This window comes from Lepidochelys kempii, chromosome 14 (genome assembly GCF_965140265.1).
Source record: "Lepidochelys kempii isolate rLepKem1 chromosome 14, rLepKem1.hap2, whole genome shotgun sequence".
Lineage (NCBI taxonomy): Eukaryota > Metazoa > Chordata > Testudines > Cheloniidae > Lepidochelys > Lepidochelys kempii.
In genome coordinates this window covers 43,482,660-43,503,805 of record NC_133269.1, presented here as the reverse complement: position 1 = coordinate 43,503,805, position 21,146 = coordinate 43,482,660, and the positions used below count along the sequence as shown (strand labels likewise).

At 54.7% G+C, this 21,146-nt stretch overlaps 1 protein-coding gene across 1 annotated transcript in view; it reads left to right on the top strand.

The window, feature by feature from the left end:
- The window catches only part of LOC140897542 (uncharacterized), a 35,957-nt gene extending 33,955 nt beyond the window's left edge, over positions 1–2,002 (top strand). Inside the window, exons 6-7 of the mRNA XM_073310257.1 lie at positions 522–650; positions 1,134–2,002. Coding sequence (XP_073166358.1) covers positions 522–645 — 124 coding nt within the window. The 3' untranslated portion in view covers positions 646–650; positions 1,134–2,002. The remainder of the gene's footprint in view (positions 1–521; positions 651–1,133) is intronic.
- The last annotated feature ends 19,144 nt before the right edge of the window (positions 2,003–21,146 follow it).

The window sequence follows — 21,146 nt, the reverse complement described above, 5'->3', positions numbered from 1 at the left end:
GGGGGAAGTCATTTTCAGTGTAAGGTGACGACAAAGACCCTTCTATTCCCCCCCCAGGTCCCCAGAGGAGGTGAAGCTGGAGCCCTGGGGGCAGGGGAGGTGGCCCAGAGTCGGGGTGTGGAGGGAGAAGAGCAAAGGGGCCAGGCCAGAGCCCTGGGGATCCCCCAGACAATGGGGCAGGGGGGAGGGGGAGACACAGAGCCGCCAGAGAGGCAGGAGGGGACCAGGAGGGGGCAGCGTTGGCCCAGCCCGGTGGGGAGGGGACGCGGAGCAGGGGAGGGAGATGGACAGGGTCTAGCCCAGCGGGGAGGAGGAGGCTGGAGCAGGTCCCTGGGCTCTGGGCAGGGAGAGGCTGTTCGAGATCCTGGCCAGGGCCCTGACAGTGGGGAGAGGGGGCAGCCCCCAGGGCAGAGCCGGAGGAGACGATGGCTGTGGATCCCGTTGGAACAGGGAAGAGCCGCTACCGACTGCGTGTGATGGATCCACACGCGCTGACAGGGGCCCTCTCCTCTGTCCCGCAGGCTCCCGGTGTCAGGCCCGGCTGAGGGGAACAGCTGTGGGATGGTGAAGGGGAATCGGCTTCATTCTGACACCTGCGGCTCTGGATTGCAGTCGATTTGCCAGCGAGACGCCGTCCTGCTCTGAGCAGGGTACGGGGGAGACCTCAGAGCGCGGCACCGTTATCCCCGTGTCACACGAGGGGAAACCGAGCGGCAGACACTGACCTGCCCAAATTACACCGAGAATTGGTGGCAAAGTGGGAAATGGAACCCAGGAGTCCTGGCTCCCAGCCCCTCCCCCTCGCCCAGCGCTGGGAATGGAACCCAGGAGTCCTGGCTCCCAATGCTACCTCAGCCTAGAGAAGAGCGATTCCAATCTCTGGCTTTGCGTATTCCAGCTGGGGCTGGAGAGCTCTGCAGGGGCAGGGCTTGGGCTGCAGGTATCAGGCTCTGCAGAGCCCTGGGGCAATTTATCCCTCACCCCACCCAGGACTGGGAGAGAAGAGTCTGCCCCAGGTCACGTAAATTAGCCCCGATTCGGTGTCCAGTGGAGCAGAACTGATTGACCCCAGCTGGGGATCTGGGCTTTCCCCTGGATTTCACCCGATTCATTTCCTTTCACCTCTCTGCCAGGTTCCGCTCTCCGCTCTCTTCCCCGGCGCACCCACTGCTCCCGTCCAGCCTGTGACCTGACGCACCTCTGCCCATCCTGCCCTAACGGATCGTTAACTCCTGTCACTAACGATGGGGTCTCAGCTTCAGAGGTTTCTGTGTGGATGTGCTGTCCACTTGCTACCTCCTTAGAGCACCTTTAAGTAGATCAGTGCCCCCAACCCCGATCCCAAATGGAAGCTTTCCCTGTGCATTATTTGACGCTCTCCGGGGTCACTGTCTCTGTCAGAGGAGCCGGGTTGGGGTGCTCCATGGCAGTGAGGGGGGCACTACGGGGACGGCTGGGGGCTAACGAACGCCCTGTTACCCCGTGGCCCGGCAGCCCAGGAGGAGATGGCCTGGCAAAGCTGGAGGGCAGGGCGGCTGGCCAGGCTGAGAGGTGACCTTCCAAACAGACCCAAGTGTCTTTAGGAGCCGCCCCCGAGACAACTGGGCTTGTGAGTGCAACAGGACAGAGCTTGTCCGGTCCGCGGAAGAGACAGGGCTGGCGAGCGCTGGCCCGGTCAGGGTTTGGTCCTGGGGCTGGACGAAGGCAACATGCTGAAGGTGCTGTCACACGAGGGAGACGGTGTGGCCTCCAACCAGAGCCCCAGCATCTACCCTGCAGTTAAACCGCTCCTTCGCTCGAGCCCGGGTTAGGTGGCATGAGCCAGGCGCAGGTGTCCAACGGCCGTGTAAACATCGCCCTTGTGCTTCACTTTCCCCATCTGCGAAATGGGGATATTGATATTGACCTTCCTGCATGAAGCACTTTGAGATCTACAGATGCAAAGCTTGAGATCGGAGCTAGGGATCATCATGATCATGGGGACATTAAAGGTTTCTGTTAAACCGTGCGAAAGCTGGGTGTGTTTATTGTTGATGGGTCACAGAGCGACTCGAACCATGGCTTTGACATGTTATGTGACTTTAGACAAGTCACTTGCCCAATCTGTGCCTCAGTTTCCTCTCCCACCCTTTTTTCTGTCCTGTCTGTTCAGATGGTGAAGGGACCACAATATAGTCCTGATCTCAGCTGGGGCAGGGACTGTCTCTCGCTGTGTGTCTGGGCAACGCCCGGCACAACGGGGCCCTGATCTCAGTTGGAGCCTCTAACCACTGGTGTCATACTTGATGCTTAGCATGGTGGTGTGGGTTCGTGTGTAATTGTTTGCAGTTTGTCTATCAGGAATTGTTCCTGGGGATTGTGCATGGCCAGAAAGAGAACAGCCTGGCTGTTTGATATCACACACACGCAGTCTCTCTCTCTCTCCACTGTGCTCATGACAGACAAGTTCCTTCCCAGGGCAGAGACATCAGGCTGAGCCCTGCCCTTTCTAGGCAGAGTCCAGGGAAAAGCCCTTCCCCAAGTGAGTGGCGAGCCCTTCCCCTAGAGAACATCACCCCTTGGCAGGCAGAGGGAAAGATGAAGAGGATCGGGCAGAAAAAGGAGAGAGACACACACTGTCCTCGGTTCATTCGGCCTTGCGGGGAGAGGCGCTCACAGCCCTGTTGGCAGGATGCAGCTGCTGCCTCAGTTTCCCTGCTGCAGTGGGAGGAGCCATTCACATGAGGTTTACAAAAGAAGTTTCCCTCCCGGGAGCTGGTTTACTCTAGATATCATTATATCGATAGCTCTCTATATTTTATAATATTAGTATAAAAATGATAATAACGTACACACGTGTTTATACACACACACGTGTGTGAACCTGTCCATGCGTCCTTACGCCAGGCTGCAGGTTTCACACCGGCCCCTTTGCACCATGGCTACAGGGTCCACAGCACCTCCTGATGGCCCCAGCTGGTCCATTGGCCTCTAGCCACAGCCCGGGCCAGGCTCCTGCCCTGGGCCCCTGACAGGAGGGACACAGCAGGCTGGGCTGCTCCCCTTCTCATTTCCAAGCCAGAAGAACCCTTCTCTGTGCCCGAGACCAGTGTTTTTCAAAGTGCGGCTTGCAACCCAGCGTGTCAGGCGCTGGGTGGCTCTGGTCAGAGCGTCCGGCCTCAGGGGCTCGCAGCTGCTGCAGAGGTCGGCTCAGGCAGGCAGGGGCTGGTCACAGACGGTGATGGCCGCCCCCGTTCCACCCTAATGCAGCTGCAGCCGCCCTGATGCCAGGGTGAGGGGCAGAGCCTGTCTATGGGCTATTCTGGCCCTGGTCATTTCACCCCCCTGCTTGGTGACGCAGGGAGGTATCATGGCCCCCCCTGACCGGCTGGGGGGCGTTTGGCGCTGGGATCCCCGGCAAATGGTCACACCAGAGCCGCACACCCCGTGCTCTCCCCTTCCCGACGGCTGGCTGCCACCTGCCACCTGCAGCTGGGAACTGCAGGCCCACAGAGGGGCTCCGTCTCACCCCAGTGCTCTGAGCTGTTTTTCTCTGGTAATAATGAGTTTTCAGGCACTCGCTGGGCCTGATCCTGGGCTGGGGATGGGGGGGGGGGGTCGATCCCTCTGGAAATCCACACGCTGGGTCCGATCATAGGCTGGGCTCGATCTTTGGGACTGATTCTGAGCGGCACCTGCAGAGGCTCTGACCCTGTCCATAGAGCTCAGATTTTTGACACTGCGCCCCTCACCCTGGTGTCAGGGCAGCTGATCCCATTCAGGGAGTGGAGGACGGGGGGGCGTCTGGGGCTGGCTGGGAGCTTTCGTGTGACAGAGCCAACATCTGCCGGAGCAGAGAGAGGAAATTCAGGCCGGAGCCTCTGACCGTGGCCCCCCCCAACCACGCGACTGCAGCCCAGTGGCTCAGCTTCCTGTGCGATCTCACAGCCCAGCCCCCCCACCCCCTGCCCGCACCTTCGCCGCCTCCTCTCACTCGGACACGATGGAGGACGAGGAGGGCTACACGGCCTTGAACCTGCGGCCCAAGTCGGGCGGCTCGGGGGGCCCCTCCCCAGCTGGGACCAAGGTAGCGATTTCAGCCCCCTCCTCCCACCTACGGGCCCCATGTCCTGGCAGCAGGGTCAGAGCCGGGGCTGGGACCCCAGAGACGGGCCAGGGGCCGGCAGAGTCTGGCCATGGGGTTATATCACAGGGTGGGATAGCGCCGCTGTGTCTGGGCAGCGAGGGGGCGACTCAACTTGAAAGGGCATCTAAGTCAATGGAAAGTTTTATTAACGTTGCCCTAGTAACCCCCCCTGAGATCTGGGCCCCTTTGTCCTGGGCGCTGCCCAGACACACAGTGACGGTCCCTGCCCCAGCTGAGATCAGGGCCCCCTTGTGATTAAGGGCCAAGTAATTGATCTCACCTCCCACCCCCCCCCCCAACAACTGTCAGTGAAATTTCTGTCAGTCTCAAAACTGAGTTTTCCCCTTCCAGTGGCTTTTGAAATTTCAGAATTGACTTTTCCCCTTCCACTGGCTTTTATTAGCTCTGGATTTAAGATGTGCAGCCAAATGCCTATTGTAGTTTTTGTTGATTACTGTTGGAGATCCCCTCAACAAGGGGGCAGAAAAGAACTGCCCCGCCCTGGTCTTGCCCTCCCCCACCTGTGAGTGAAATGAACAAGGATGCCAGAAATGGCTCCTCATCCCGCGGTCTGAACCGCGGAGGGAACCCCTGAGTTTAAGCTGTTCTTATGCAGGCGGCAGGCACCCTGGGCAGTCCTCAGCTCCGGGGGGAGTGGGGTCTAGTGGTTAGAGGGGGTGGGACTGGGAGCCAGGACTCTTGGGTTCCATCCGCAGCTCCAGGGGGAGTGGGGTCTATTGGTTAGAGCGGGGAGGGGCTGGGAGCCAGGACTCCTGGGCTCTCTCCCCTGGCTCTGGGAGTAGAGTGGGGTCTAGTGGTTAGAGTAGGGGAGCTGGGAGGCAGGACTCCTGGGTTCTTTCCCCAGTTCTAGGAGGGGAATGGGGTCTAGTGGTTAGAAGGGGGTGGGTCTGGGAGCCAGCACTCCTGGGTTCTATCCCAGCTCTGGGATGGGGGCAGGGTCTAGTGTTTAGGACCAGGTGGGAATTGGCTGTCAGGGGGATTGAAGGATGAGAAAGAATCACACCTGACATGGGGGGAGACAGCAGTTCTCCCTCAGCCAGTCCCCCTGCAAGCTATAGGGGAGTGCCAGGCGGGGGAAAGCGGGGAGCCTACCTGCCTTCCGCAGCCTGGCTGGAGGAGGAGAGGGAGAGAGGCAACAAACAAAGGTGACAGGGAGTTTTCCCTTTCCAAGCTTTTATTAGCTTTGAGTTTAAACTGTTTGTTACGCGGCCAAAAGAGGTGAAAGTCAGCCGGGACTGCCTGCTCCACTTCTTTGCTCCATACCTGGCTCACTTTCACCTCTGCCCAAGACCCGCACAAAGGAGCGTGGCAACAGTGAGGAAACGGTAACACAGGGAGAGCTTAGCTGTGGGGATGCTGGCCCCCAGGAGGAGGCTAACCCAGGCCGATCACCCAGATTAACGATGCAGTGAGACATGCCCGGGGAGGGGCCACGCAGTTGCAGGTGGGTTTTACCTGGCACAGGGACCGGAGGCGTCAGCTGCCTTCCTGGCACGTTGGCAACACGTGTTTTGAGGGAGTCGTGCCAAGTCTCCCTGAATTTTTCGTGCTGTAACCAGCCACTAGCTGGCACTGCGGGTGCATAAATGAACCCCAGGCCCGCCTTCTGGGCTGTCCTGGGAGGAGCATTTTGGGAGGCTTTTCCCACTGCAACAAACACAGAGTGGCCTGTAGCTCACGAAAGCTTATGCTCAAATAAATCTGTTAGTCTCGAAGGTGCCACAAGTCCTCCTGTTCTTTTAGAGATCAGAAGGTGAGACTCTCCCCAGCAGGCCGTTACCCTGAGGAGTAGATTCACTCCCGCGTCTCCGGAGCACAGAGATGGGCAGGGGACGGTCTCCCACCGCTGGGTGGCTCTGTGGATTTTCTTGGCTCTGTGGATTTCGCTGGGTGGATTCGCACTGGATCTGAGCGCACCGGGAAATGATCCTGAAGAGGGGAAGGGAGCTGGGTCTTCCCCTCACAGGGGGCATGAGTGGGCTGGAGAGGAGGGAGCGCAGGTAAGGGGCAGGGCGGATTCATTGCGATAGATCTGGCCCGGCGTGAGAAACAGGGACGGGACGGTGCCGGGGCTCAGCCCCAGGGAGTCCCTGGAAAAGCCACATCGCTGCTAGAGAGAGTTAAACATTTTGGTGTTTAGAGCAGAGAAGACTGGGAGCCAGGACTCCTGGGTTTCATCCCCAGCTCCGGGGGGAGTGGGGTCTAGTGGTTAGAGCGGGGGGGGGGGCTGGGAGCCAGGACTCCTGGGTTCCATCCCCAGCTCCGGGGGGAGTGGGGTCTAGTGGTTAGAGCGGGGGGGGGGGGCTGGGAGCCAGGACTCCTGGGCTCTCTCCCTGGCTCTGGGAGAAGAGTGGGGTCTAGTGGTTAGAGGAGGGGAGCTGGGAGGCAGGACTCCTGGGTTCTTTCCCTAGTTCTAGGAGGGGAATGGGGTCTAGTGGTTAGAAGGGGGTGGGTCTGGGAGCCAGGACTCCTGGGCTCTCTCCCTGGCTCTGGGATGGGGGCAGGGTCTAGTGTTTAGGACCAGGTGGGAATTGGCTGTCAGGGGGATTGAAGGATGAGAAAGAATCACACCTGCCGGGGGGGGGAGACAGCTGAGATCGTCCTGCTGCAGAGCCAGCTGCCATCGCAGCAGGAAGAGACACTAATGATGGCCCAGACCCAACACGTGAGCCCCACCCTGGCTGGCTGCTACCCCCGCGACAGAGCCCTTAGGGGTTTGGATTCCTTGGGCACCTGCCTCGCTCATCCTGCCAGCACGGCCTCTTTGCAGTGCAGTGGGGTCTGGCTGGACTCATTCATTCTCCCCTTGGAGAATGCCATTCTCCCGAATGGAAATTCGCTGCCAGGGCAAAGCGTAACACAGAGGGACTGTCGGTACTTTTTGGACTGCTCCGAAGAGACAGCCTGGATCGCGTCCCCTGGGGATCCCGCTGATCTGCAAGCGGAGGGTCACCCCAGCCTGGATTCTCCCGTCGTCCATGCAGAAGCCAGGTTGCACAGCAAGAGTGGGGTGAGACAGTGATTGTTCGGTTGACTGGCTGTTCCAAAGAAACGAGGGGGGGGAAATAGTTTGGGGTTGAAGGAAACATTTCATTTCAGTTCTGGGCTTGGGGGTTTTTTTAAACTTTTTTTTTTTAATGAAATAAAACAGAAGGAAATTTGTAAAGGAAAAGCTCTCGTGAGTGGAAAACGAAAGCGTTTCAGCTTGAATTTCCCCCCAAGAATTTTACTCCCCATCCATAAAATGTTACCGTTGACCGGAATCTGCAGTTTTTGGCTGGCGAAAAGTTTCACGTTGACAATTTTTGCCCATCTCTTGCTCAGCCTCGTTCCCACTCCGGGCCATGTGGAACTGTCTCTGTGCAAGCCGGAGTCAGCGGGGATGGGGGTTGGATGGACACACACACCCCTTCCAGCCTCCTGGAACTTATATGCAGAATGTATCCTACCCCAGGCTGGCTTCTGGGTCCATAGTTTCCTGTCTCCGTGTTTATCCCTTTGCCCATCCCCACGGCATCCCGATGCCCTGGTTATACACCAGCCTCCGGTAGGCTGTGTCTGAGTGCACAGACCTGCAGGTTCCCCTGGCCTTCTGCTCTCACACTCCCCCACGCTGCCTGGGGGAGACCAGACAGGAAGCGACCGCCCCAGAAGCTGGGCTGAAGCCTGTTTTACCCACTAGAGGCTGCATCCCCCACTGGGTCACCCAGCAGTGGACTCATAGAATCAGAGAACTGGACGGGACCTCGGGAGGTCATCTCGGCCAGTCCCCTGCCCCCAGGGCAGGACTAAGTCTTATCTAGACCATCTCTGACAGGTGTTTGTCCAACCTGCTTTTAAAAACCGCCAATCACCGTAAATCTAGAGCAGGGAACCAGGACTCCAGGGAGGGACCTGATAACCCGAGAGGGGCAAGTGTCACAGGAATAGAATCATAGAATCATAGAATATCAGGGTTGGAAGGGACCCCAGAAGGTCATCTAGTCCAACCCCCTGCTCAAAGCAGGACCAATTCCCAGTTAAATCATCCCAGCCAGGGCTTTGTCAAGCCTGACCTTAAAAACCTCTAAGGAAGGAGATTCCACCACCTCCCTAGGTAACGCATTCCAGTGTTTCACCACCCTCTTAGTGAAAAAGTTTTTCCTAATATCCAACCTAAACCTCTCTCACTGCAACTTGAGACCATTACTCCTCGTTCTGTCATCTGCTACCATTGAGAACAGTCTAGAGCCATCCTCTTTGGAACCCCCTTTCAGGTAGTTGAAAGCAGCTATCAAATCCCCCCTCATTCTTCTCTTCTGCAGGCTAAACAATCCCAGCTCCCTCAGCCTCTCCTCATAACTCATGTGTTCCAGGACGGTGTCTCCTCCTCGTTTTGCACACCTGCTGGAGGCTAAAATCGTTGCACATTGTTCCATGATGGGAGAGGAGGGGAAGCAGCTGGAAAGGCAACCAACCAAGTGGGCCTTTTAAAGTGTTAGGGGTGGATTCTGATCTCAGTCACGCTGGGATCCATCCAGACTGACCTCACTCCAGTCAATGGAGTCACGGCTGGATTTGGATCTCAGGACCCCAGGATAAATCCAGAGTGACTCCACCCATGTCAATGGAGTCAGGGCTGGATTTGGCTCTCAGACCCCACTGTAAATCCAGAGCAGCCCCACAGCAGAGCTACATCAGTAGAGCTACATCAGTGTAAACCAGTGTACACCAGTAGAGCTACATCAGTGTAAACCCAATGTGAGGTCAGAACCTTTCTCATATATTTTAAGGTAAACCCTCTACTTAGCTATGTTCTGCTACATTCCCCTCCAGCTACTCGTAAGTTACACTGCCTAGCAAACTCCTTGAAAGGGCTATAATTTGCCAGCTACTATTTAACGTAACATCATTCACTGCCTGTTTACAGGGACATGGCTGTCCTCACACACAGCAGCAGGGACAGAGGTGCCAGGGGCAGAAAGTAGGGGCTGAAATGTAGCCCTTTGTCCTCCGCTTGGAGTGTAAACGGAGTTTGTACAGCACCTTGCACAATGGGGCCCTGGTTTTGTGCTTGATGCAGCTCTGGGCTACAGCCATTGAAATAATACAGACTAGTTAGGTTTGATTCCAGTGGAGATAGGGCAGTATTAATGCCACCCCCCTAGGTGCGGTGCTCCCATCTCTCCCAGTCCCTCCCCACCCAGCTGTTACACAGCTGCTGAAGCAGGGGCTGGAGGGGATGGAGGGGCACTTCTCTCTGCCGGACGTCCCTGCAGGGCTGCGTTAGACAAAGGCACTCTCCAGCCCTGTGTGTGCGAGGTGGACAGTACCCAGGGATGGGAGGCAATATTTATTCCTAAGTGATTTCTTGAAAGAGACAAGATCCCTGTGCAGTTGTCAGTGACTTTGTAAAATATTTTACAGAAATTACACTGAGTGATTTCTACCCCAGGGGGATTATTTTGTCAGATCTTTTCTCATTCATTGGCTTTCTGATTAGACTGTAGGTTCCCGTGGAGATAAAACATCCATATGGCTTCCTGATATGACCAACACCTGTGTCCCTCCGTGAGTTTCTGGTTATTTTGAGTTCAGTTTTGAATATGTATCAGTTTGGGTTCTTGCTTTCTGCACCTGTTTAAGTTTGGAGAGTACCCTGAAATCACTGCAAGGCTTAAATGCCACATTTTGTATTAGTCACTTTACAACTCAGTCTTTATTCCAAGAGAACATGCTTCATTTAGGTCTATTATATTATTATGATGATGTATTTTATGGAAGCAGCTTGTTGCCCCAAATAAGATCAGGGCCCCATTGTGCCAGGTACTGCACAGACCCACAGCGAGAGACAGTCCCTGCCCCAGCTGAGATCAGGGCCCCATTACACTGGGAGCTGCACAGGACCACAATAAGAGACAGACCCTGCCCCTAAATGTTTGCAATTTAAGGTCCTTATAAAAGCCCAGTAAAGCGAAGAGAACTCCAGGTTGATTTCAATGGGCTTTGGATCAGGCCCTATATCTACAAGGGAGAAGTCAGGTGGCAGGTGTGTAGATTGAGGAACTGAGACACAGAAAGATGGCTTGACGTGTCCAAGGTAAACCCCAAATAAATCCATTTTATTCTGTATAAAGCTTATACAGGGAAAACTCGTAAGTGTTCTCCCTCTTTAACACAGAAAGAGAAATATGCACAGCCTTTTGCCCCCACAGGTAACAATTACTTCCACTGGGTTTATTAATAAACAAAAGTGATTTTATTAAGTATAAAAGTAGGATTCAAGTGGTTTCAAGTAATAACAGACAGAACAAAGTAAGTCACAAAGCAAAATAAAACAGCACACGCAAGTCTAAGCCTAATACATTGAGAAACTGATGACAGGTAATATCTCACCCTCAGAGATGTTCCAATAAGCTTCTTTCACAGACTAGACTCCTTCCTAGTCTGGGCCCAGTCCTTGGTACAGTCCTTGTTAGTTCCTGCAGATAAGTTCTAGTTCCAGGTGGTAAGCAGGGGTTTTCTCATGACTGGCCGCCCCCTTTCTCCTGCTCCACTCCCTTTTATTGCTTTTGCACAAGGCGGAAGCCTTTTGTCTGTGCTTGGCCCCCACCCCTTTCTCTCAATGGAAAGGTAGAAGGTTTAAGATGGATTCCAGTATCATGTGACAGGGTCACATGTCTATGTGAGACCTCAAGAACAGGAGTGCTGGAAGCTCCTTAGAACTGGCGGGGGGGACACAAGCACCCAGACCATGGACCCTCCCCCACCCCACCACTCCCCCCAAAGCCCAGCCCATGTTCCACCCCTCCCCATGAAGCCCCACCCCTGTTCCACCCCTTCTCCAAAGGCCCTGCCCGCCGCTCGGTCCTTTTCCCGCCTTCCTCCCCTGTTGCTTGCCCTTAAGCCAGGAAAAAAACATAGCCCTCCCACTTTTAAAAGTGATGGGGCCATGGCCCCCTGGTCCCCGCCCCCCGTCTTCTGGTGCCCCGATCATGCATCTCTTATGGAGGATGAGACAGAGCAGTTCTGTGGTCTGCTCCTGGGATTCGCTAGATGCATTGGATGGTAGCTGGTGTCTCTATAAGCCCTGGCCCTGGCTCCCACCACGTCATCCCTCTCAGCCTGTCAAGGCGCACGTGTGGGACTCAGTGTGCAAGGTAGCCCAAGGACAAAGCTCACACAACATTATCTACGCAGGAAGCAGACACGGCTGTGGGATTCCGCCCTGTAGTGTGAAGAACTCTCCTGGTACCCAGGTCTCAGGGTTATGTCTGACGGGAACCATTTTCAACAACAAACACAACAGAGACACGAATCTGGTGTGAAAAATACAGCACTTTGGTGCTGAAATGTGGTCACAAATGCAGACGAGACTTCTCACCTCACCACAACTTAATCTGCTGCTCTGAAATGCATAAACCGCCCCAAACCACAAACTTGCTCTGCAGCTGGGCCTCATGTTTGGAAACCGTATGCTCAGACGCCACTTCCTGCCCTGCAAGCGAGTTTGCTCCTGGTACAGCTCTGCCTAACGTCTCACTGCCCAGCCCTGCTTCTCCCGCATTGAGTCCAGGGTCTGCAACGCACCTCACCTCGTCTCCCCTTCAGACTCCCTCCTCCAGTCCTCGCCCCCTTCTCTGCCCAGGATCTAGCCAACTTCTCAGAACAGAAGATGGCAAAATCCCACAGTACTCTGCCCTCCCCACGATCGCCCCCCTTGAGATCGCCCTCTACTTATTATTACCAGTGTTCCAGGAGCACCCACCGGCCCCAGTGTGCTGGGAGCTGCACAGAAACAGCATGAGAGACAGGCCTGGCCTTGAAGAGCTGATAGTCTAGATAGAAAAAGGATGGGAGGGAAAACTGAGGCACAAAGAAGGGAAGTGAGGTGCCCAAGGTCACCCAGTAGGTCAGTGGCGGGAATAGAACCCAGGTCGCTCAAGCCCCAGAGCAGTGCAGTGCACTAGCCATTAGGTGGGGTTATTGTCCCTCCTTCATCGTAAACCTCAAGCTCCCCCATCCACCCTCCTCTTCTAGCTCCATCCACCCACCCCCTCATCCCTAACTCCTCTGGCCACTCCCCTCCTGCCCCTGAGCCCTCCCCGCTCCCCGCTGTGCTCAGACATGTCCTGGTCTGTCCCCTCCCTAAAGGAACCCCCCTTTGACCCTCTCTGTGTCTGCAGGTTCCTTCCCATCCCCCTGCTTCCCCTCCTCTCTGCACTCACTGAGCACCTTTCCTGCACCCGCCGCATCGACCCACCTGCCTCACACCCACCCTGGCCCCTGTCCCATGCAGCACCCACCCTCTGCACCCCACAAACCAGCCTCCCAGGGCCGGATTCACAGCTGGTCACGGCAGCGGGCGGGTGCTGTGCCAGGCCCCTGGCTCTTGGCCCCAGCACTGGGGTAGCCTAGAGGAGCCGGGGAAGGGGCAGTTGCTCTAACCTGCCCCAGCTGGTGACAGTCCCCCAGGGGGGCAGGCCTCTCCTCACACCATCCTCAGCCAGGGCTGTGGGGCTGGAGGCAAAGGACAGGCTCTGAACCGCAGGGGATGTCCCTGGGCTGTGGGGTGCGGGAGGGGGCTATGGGTCTGCGGCGAGGAGAGAGGACTCCCCCAGCTCTCTCTCCCCTCAGCAACACCTGAGCTGTGAGGGAGAGGCACCTCTCCCCGCCACGGCAGCTCCACGGCTGGGGCTGCAGGATAGGTGCCCCTTCCCTGGCCCCAGCAGGTCCGGGCCAGGGCTGGGTTTGGGCCAGGGGAGGGGTGCTCCAGCTGCATCTGGGTCTGGGCCGCTCCACCCGGGCTGGGACTGGGGCTAGGCTGCACCTCCCTGGCCATGTCTGGAGCTGGGCCGGGCTGCTCCAGCCGCACCTAGGTCTGGGCTGGGCTGGGCCACTCCGGGGTCTGGGCCACTCCGGCCACGCCTGCCCGGCGCTAAATAGGCTGCTGCCTGGCTGTGCAGCTTACAGGGAACCTAAGTCCTGGGGCCGGTTTTGTTCAACATCTTCATTAAGGATCTGGAGGATGGTGTGGATTGCACCCTCAGCAAGTCTGCAGATGACACTAAGCCGGGGGGACAGGTGGATACGCTGGAGGGTAGGGATAGGATACAGAGGGACCTAGGCAAATTGGAGGATTGGGCCAAAGGAAATCTGATGAGGTTCAACAAGGACAAGTGCGGAGTCCTGCACTTAGGATGGAAGAATCCCAGGCACCGCTACAGACTAGGGACCGAATGGCTCGGCAGCAGTTCAGCAGGAAAGGACCTAGGGGTTACAGTGAACGAGAAGCTGGATATGAGTCAACAGTGTGTCCTTGTTGCCAAGAAGGCTAACGGCATACTGGGCTGTATTAGTAGGAGCATGGCCAGCAGATCGAGGGACGTGATCGTTCCCCTCTATTCGACATTGGTGAGGCCACACCTGGAGTACTGCGTCCAGTTTTGGTCCCCCCACTATGGAAGGGTTGTGTACAAATTGGAGAGAGCCCAGCGGAGGGCAACGAAAATGATCAGTGGGCTGGGGCACATGACTTACGAGGAGAGGCTGAGGGAACTGGGCTTTTTTAGTCTCCAGAAGAGAAGAGTGAGGGGGGATTTGACAGCAGCCTTCAACTACCTGAAGGGGGATTCCAAAGAGGATGGGGCTGGGCTGTTCTCCATGGTAGCAGATGACAGAACGAGGAGTAATGGTCTCAAGTTGCAGTGGGGGAGGTTTAGATTGGTTATTAGGAAACACTGTTTCACTAGGAGGGTGGTGAAACACTGGAACGCGTTACCCAGGGAGGTGGTGGAATCTCCTTCCTTAGAGGTTTTTAAGGTCAGGCTTGACATAGCCCTGGCTGGGATGATTTAGTTGGGGTTGGTCCTGCTTTGAGCAGGGGGTTGGACTAGACGACCTCCTGAGGTCTCTTCCTACCCTGATATTCTATGATTCTCTCTGCCCCCTGGCTGGACCCCAGTCCACCTCCGGCTCTGGGCAGCCTCTGCTTCCCACCACCTGTGCAGTCCCACCTGTCTCCCTGGAGCTGAGCCACCTGGGACTGGTGCAGAAGCCTGGCCAGTCTCAGCCAGTTGATGGGGGGACAATGTGTGTGTGTGTGTGTGTGGGGGGCTTGGCTGGGCCCCTCCAGGAAAGTGGGTCCTGAGGGAGGCTGGCTGGGGCAGGCCCTGGCCTGGCTGGTCGTGCCACTCCCGGCGGGCCAGCCTGATTCTCCGCCCCGGGACCAGCCCTGGCTGCATTGGCAGCTCAGCCCGGCAGACACAGTCGCCTCCCAGAGGGCCGGTGAGTGCGGCCAGGAGGTAGGGCTTGGGGGAGTGGGTCTGTGGGGGACCTGGGGCGGCGCTGGGCTGTGAGGGGGTGGGGAAGATCTGTGTGTTGGGGCACTAGAGTGTGGGGGGTGCCGGACAGTTGTGGTGGGGCTATGCAGAGGGAGGCACCGGAGGGGGGTGGTGGTGTGCAGGGCGCTGTGCATTTGTGGCAGACTCGGGGGGGGGTCTGGGCAAAGTGGGTCTGAGGGGGCTCTGGCCATAGGGAACTGATGGGGGGGGTTCCAGTGTTGGGTGGGGGGGCTGTGTGGCACGGCATGGCTCACCCCGCGAGAGAAAGGGGCATGCTGGCAACACAGGGCCGGGCAGGACGCTGTGCGTCTGGCAGCTGCCGGTTTGTAAATAGTGCCCTCCCATTGGGCTGGGCAGAGCGGGGCCGCCCCTGCCATGCCATACCCCTGGCCGGCCCCTCGCTCCGGGGGCTGGCCCCCCCGCACCATGCTCCATTGCCCCCATGGGGGCCCACACGTATGTTTGGCACCAGGCCCACACAAGGTTTTTGCCGGGATAACGTGTAACCAAACCCCCAAACTAAACACCTCTTCCCTTCCCCCAGCAACACAAATAACTGCCAGATAGCTCCTGCCCTGCCTGTGATTGTACAAGAAACACCTGGGGCCTGGCTCTCACACACACACGCTCTGTTCTTGCAGCTGGAACGGATGGGCTTGTGCATCCTGTCTATGCTTTGGTTGTGCCCCTAAACCCCCTACACTGGGTGCTGGAGCAGGGCTGGTTCAGAACCAAGAGATTCCAGCGCTGCAGCCATGGGGCGAGCTAGGGCTAGCTGCAGGGGGGGCAGGCAGAGCTCCTGCTATGTTTTCACCCTGCCTCTACCGCCAGCGGTGAAGCGTGAGCCAGCCAGTGCTGCTCTCCCTCCAATGGGAGCCCAGTCACCTGAGACCAAGCTTGACCTTGCCAAAGGCCTCATCCCTCCGCTGCTGTTTGTCTGTCTGCAGGAGCTGGGCAGGGACCGGAATTTCCCTTCGCAGGAAGTGTCAGGGTTTTGAAGTTGACGTTCCTTCCAGACGGGAACGAAACGGCCGAATTCGAACTCTCCCGCCAAAGGAGTGTCTAAAATTTGGCTTTCAGTCGATGGTTTCGATTTCAACGTTTAAATTTCCTATTGCGATGCATCATGTAACGTAAACTAAAAATCAACATGGAGAGTTTCACCTTCCCAAAGCCACTGGCTTTGATTTTTTCTAAACGAAATTGCATTGGAATTGGCCCGTTCCCGCAGAACATTTTGATTTTGTCCAACCAGCATTTTCCCATGAAAAACCCGCTCCATGGGGAAATTTTCCACCCGCTCTACTTAATAGGTCTTGTGCATGTGCAAAGTCTGTTGTGCTGCGAATGGGAACAGACTCCCATGGGCACAAAACAGCATCTCCTTTGTTGTGTTTTACTTTTGCAACTGTTCACTGTTTCAATCCATTCATCAATATGTAGAAATATCTTCAGCCACCCCTACTTTGTGCAAGGCCATACCAGTTAGCAAACATCTGAAACCACCAGTTCTGCATCTAGGATGACCAGGGTTTTTTTTGGCAACACCTCCAGCTCAGTCTCCAGATAACAACCTACTTCTGCAAACTGCTTTCCATGACCACGCTAGGAGGTCACTTCATGGTTTTCAAGCGCCAGGCCAGTGTCTTAACTCCAAATCCCGCTCTCCTGAGTGCAGAGAAATGGGGGTATTTCAGCTCAGCACTCTAATGGGACTGTCTGGCCCTGGTTCTCTTCCATGCCATTGGCAGGGGCTCTCACTTCACGCACACTCAGAGCAGGGGGTTGTCACTGCAGTGGTGACGTCAGACTGTGACTGGGTATGTAAGATCCAGCCTTGGCCACCATTACTCTGCTACTGGCTGGGAGACAGAACCCAGCTCTTCCTCGGTGCTCCAGAGACAGCCCTGCCCAGGTGATGCTGGGGGATGTGATCAGCTCCTCCTCAAAGCTGGTTTTGTTGCTGTGTTTGCATATGAACAGGACCAGGGATTTTGCACACAGGGGAGGTCTGGTATCCGTAGGGCAGGGTAATGTTGCAATAACTGTCAGATGTTTCTCCGTTGTGAAGCTGGACTCTCCGGCCCAGCTGCAGGGTTCGTTCTAGGCCTCAAGTCATTTGACGGCCCATTGACAAACTAGCAAACAACGGGCCATGTCATCAGCAGGTGTAAATTGGACCTACTGCCTATGGCCGATTGACACAAAGTGGGGATCTGGCCTGGGGCTGGTTTGAGATCAGGACCAAGGGAGAGTAGAAAAGAACATTCACTGCCCCTGTGGCTTTGCCCACAGTAGGAAATGTGCACAGGCCGGATAACGTGTCTGAGCAATGCAGGCAGTTGCATCTGTCACCATCAACGGGTGAATTTCCCAGAACAAGCAAAGAGTCTAATGAGAGGGTCTTATCTGAACAGACGGGAAACAAGAGCGTCTGGTTGCGGACATACAGTGTAGCCAACTTCCCATGATTAACACCTCTTGTCACAGTCTCCCCTCCCTCAGAAGAAGTACATGGGGCCTGGCTCTCAATCACATAGACCCTGTGGTTGGGAATCAACACGGTGCAGTCAATCAATAAGGCAGGTTCAACAAATGAAGAGGCTGCCTTTGTGCTCCCCGTGTTCTGGGACTCTGCAGGGCCCTGTCCAGCCCTCAGCAGAATTTAGAGCCGCCTCAGGGCTGCTCTAATTTCATTCTGCTCCCCATGAGCCCTGGGCAGCATGGGCTAAAGCTATAGCACAGTGTGCTCTGGCCACACCCCCAATCCACCCTGTATTGGGGGGCCTGGGGGCAGGCTGTTTGCAAGGTCTTTACAAAAGCTCCACACCAGCCACAGAGATCCCTTGCATAGGGAGTTTCCAGGGGGCTGTTTGCATCCATTTTAAGGTGCGTTTACACTTCCAGAGCAGCACAAAGCGACCTGAAGCAAATACGCACCAGCAACCACACACCACACAACAAAAACACTAACCCAGGAACCTATCCTTGCAACAAAGCCCGTTGCCAACTGTGTCCACATATTTATTCAGGGGACACCATCACAGGGCCTAATCACATCAGCCACACTACCAGAGGCTCGTTCACCGGTACATCCACCAATGTGATATATGCCATCATGTGCCAGCAATGCCCCTTTGCCATGTACATTGGCCAAACTGGACAGTCTCTACTTAAAAGAATAAATGGACACAAATCAGAGGTCAAGAATTATAACATTCAGAAACCAGTTGGAGATGCTCAAATAAATTTGTTAGTCTCTAAGGTGCCACAAGTCCTCCTTTTCTTTTTGTGAATACAGACTAACACGGCTGCTACTCTGAAACTTCAGTCTCTCTGGTCACTCGATTACAGACCTAAAAATTGCAATTCTTCAACAAAAAAACTTCAAAAACAGACTCCAACGAGAGACTGCTGAATTGGAATTAATTTGCAAACTGGATACAGTTAACTTAGGCTTGAACAAAGACTGGGAGTGGATGGGTCATTACACCAAGTAAAATTATTTCCCCTTCTTTATTCCGCCCCACCCCCCGACGTTCTTGTCAAGTGCTGGAAATGGCCCACCTTGATTATCACGACAAAAGGTCCTGCCCCTTACCCCCCCCACCCCCCCCGGCTCTCCTGCTAGTAATAGCTCACCTTTCCTGATCCTCTTGTTACAGTGTGTATGGTAACACCCATTGTTTCATGTTCTCTGTGTAGATAAATCCCCCCACTGTATTTTCCACTGAATGCATCCGATGAAGTGAGCTGTAGCTCACGAAAGCTTAAGCTCAAATGAATTTGTTTGTCTCTAAGGTGCCACAAATCCTCCTGTTCTTTTTGCAGATACAGACTAACACGGCTGCTACTCTGAAAACTGTCACAAAGCGACCTGATTGTGATGGAGAATCAGGCCTGAGTGGCATCTGTGCACAGAGGGTGAGGGGAGATTCTGCTTTGGGAATGTTTCAGTCTCACTTTGCACAAGTATAAGTGACTTCGACAAGGAGGAGGGCAGGGCAGACAGAACCCATGTGTCAGCACGAACGATCCAGCTACCCTGGCAGGGGCTAGTGGGCTGAGAAAGGCTCTGCAGTAACCAAAGCCTCAGGTTTCCACAGGTTCTTAAAATGCGTTCAAAATCCCTGGGCTAGAGAAAATTCTCACTGCCCTAACATGGGGGGTGCAGTTCTACACAGGTCCAGGGTGAAGGTCACATGGGGGAAGGTTGGTCTTGTGATTGAGCCAATGGGCTGGGGATCAGGAGATCACATTTCAATTCACGGCTCTGCCACTGAGTCCTTGGGTGACCTGGGGCAAGACTCTGTGCCTCAGTTTCCCCAGCTGTAAAATGGGAACAAGGCTCCTTCCTTTGTCTGTCTTCTCTGCGTCAGCTAAGCTCTTCGGGGCAGTGTCTGTTTCTGTCTCCACATAACAATACTCTAGCTTATGCCAGGAGATCCAACGAATGGGGGGGGGGATCAATGGAGTGGTGTTCCACACCCCTGCATCAGCGGTGGAAGGAGCAGGCTGTCAGCATAGTAACCCAGCACCTCCTGCTTTACATTCCAGAGCAATTCTCCGCAGGCCGTTTCCGGCCAGAATCCGGATCCCTTGTGCAACCTGATTGGAGCGACAGGGATGGATAGGTCCTAACCAAGAATCCAGCACAATATCTCCACGCCCATGGACATCCCACATGCTCTGAGAGAGCTCAGCTGGGGCGGAAACAGCCCTCAGGTTCCAGGTAGTGGTTTGCTGCCCACAGTGAGTGACCAAGGTTCAGGACATTGACACTGAGCGATTGTAAAACATTCCGGGGCTTTCACACCTCCCTTGCTCATAATGGACGTTGATCTAACTGAGAATGGAAAGCATCTGAAATCTTCGCTCCCAGTAGCCCTCTGAGATAAGACAGAAACCACAGCAGGTAACTGCACAGATATATTCAGTTTCACACTGTGAATTGTGGGCACGGTGACAAATTTGAAGCCACTCAAGAGGAATGGCCTTCGGTACCACAGGACATCCTCTGACTCAGAACTGTGTCTGGGATCATTTAGGAGTCTATTACAATTGTTGCTTCTTTGGCCTGAGCGGTTTGCCCGTATTCAGGGCCTTGCAGGGTTGTTTCCATTAGAATGAGAAATCGGTGACATGAGTCAGGTCTATTTTTGGTGTAATTTCTTGTATTTCAGAAGAACACAACAGAAACAAATAACCACAGGCCTTGTACTTGCTCAGAAATCCCTAAGTCTGCCCCTCCATTGAGCTCTGTGCCCAAAAAGCTCAGTCTCTTTGCTCCATCTCAGGGCCATGCTCACAATTGCTTCCCCTGGCTTCCTGCCTGTAATGCACACAGACTGCAAACCAGTCTCCTAGCCCCTGCATTTGCAGTCAGGGAAACCTCTCGGCCCACATGGCTTAGCTCTGCCCTGCCATGTGCCTTGGAGGATCCCTCCATTGTCTCCAGCTGCCTTTACTACAGAACAGGGGTTTAATTGCTCCTTCCATTGTGTCGGACAGCGGGTGCTTAGCCACCCGTGGACTCTGACGAGGTCTGCGACTATCCTAGGAGCAAAGGACTCACTTGATGGCATCCATCAGCATCTCCCAGCGTAGCGGTATTTTTGTGCAGCATCTAGCACAGTGGGGCCCACCCTGGAGGCTTTTTGATGCTTTGTTTAGTAATAATAATGATTTCCCTGTGGAAGGCTTTAAAGAAGAGTTGGGAATGATTTAGGCAGCAGTATATCCAAACTGAAGAAGGGAAATGTCCCATCTGGCTGACCGACGGCCTTTTTATTCGTTGGGGTCATGGGATAGTCAAATGCAATTTTCTCTGTGTAAACTGAGCCAGGGCAGGGTTGAACTGAAGCCCCAGGGGTCTGGAGGCCTCAGCAGTTGCCACAGATAGGAATTACTTCATGGTTTCTTGCCAAATCACATTGGCAGGGGAAGCTCCTCAACTGAAGAGGTGGTTGCGTTAGGTCTAAATCCAGACATTTCATAACTCAGGAGTCACTGCAGAGCAGAGCTGGTCAAAATTTTTCATTTCAAGACAGATGTTTCTGTGAGAAAATTTCACCTTGGACAAGATTTTGGGGGAGTTTCATTAGAAACCAAAAATGTTTCCATTTTCAGCAGCCAAACTCCTTTTTTTTTTTAAAGTTACAAAGCAACTGAAAAATTTCTACCGATCTGGTGAAAATTCTCAGGAACACCAAAAAATGTTGGCCAAAAATTTCATCTGGGCGTACCAGCCAGGGGTATACCTCACAGGGGTGTTTATGAGTATAAATAGATTCATGATTGTGAGGTGCTCAGATACCATGATGATGAGGCCATATAATGAGACTGGGGACATCTTTGTTAATTTGGATCAGGAGGGATTCATTTTTTAACAAGTGGCTCTGGGATCTGCATAAACAACAGAGGCTCCATTCCAGGAAATGAACTCACAGAGTTCTTAGTCTTTCCATTGCTAGAAATGACCAGAATGTGTTGTCACAGAAATGTGCCCTCTCCACCCAGTCAAAGGCTATCAGCCTGTTTCCCCAGGGTCTTGCCCCTCGTGCAGTCACTGACACTAGTGCAAGGTGAGTATCCAGTGTTGGGATTTGGAAGCATTTTGCACTGGTGTAAATGACCACACAGTGGTGTAAATCGGGCCCCGCACACTGATGCAGAGA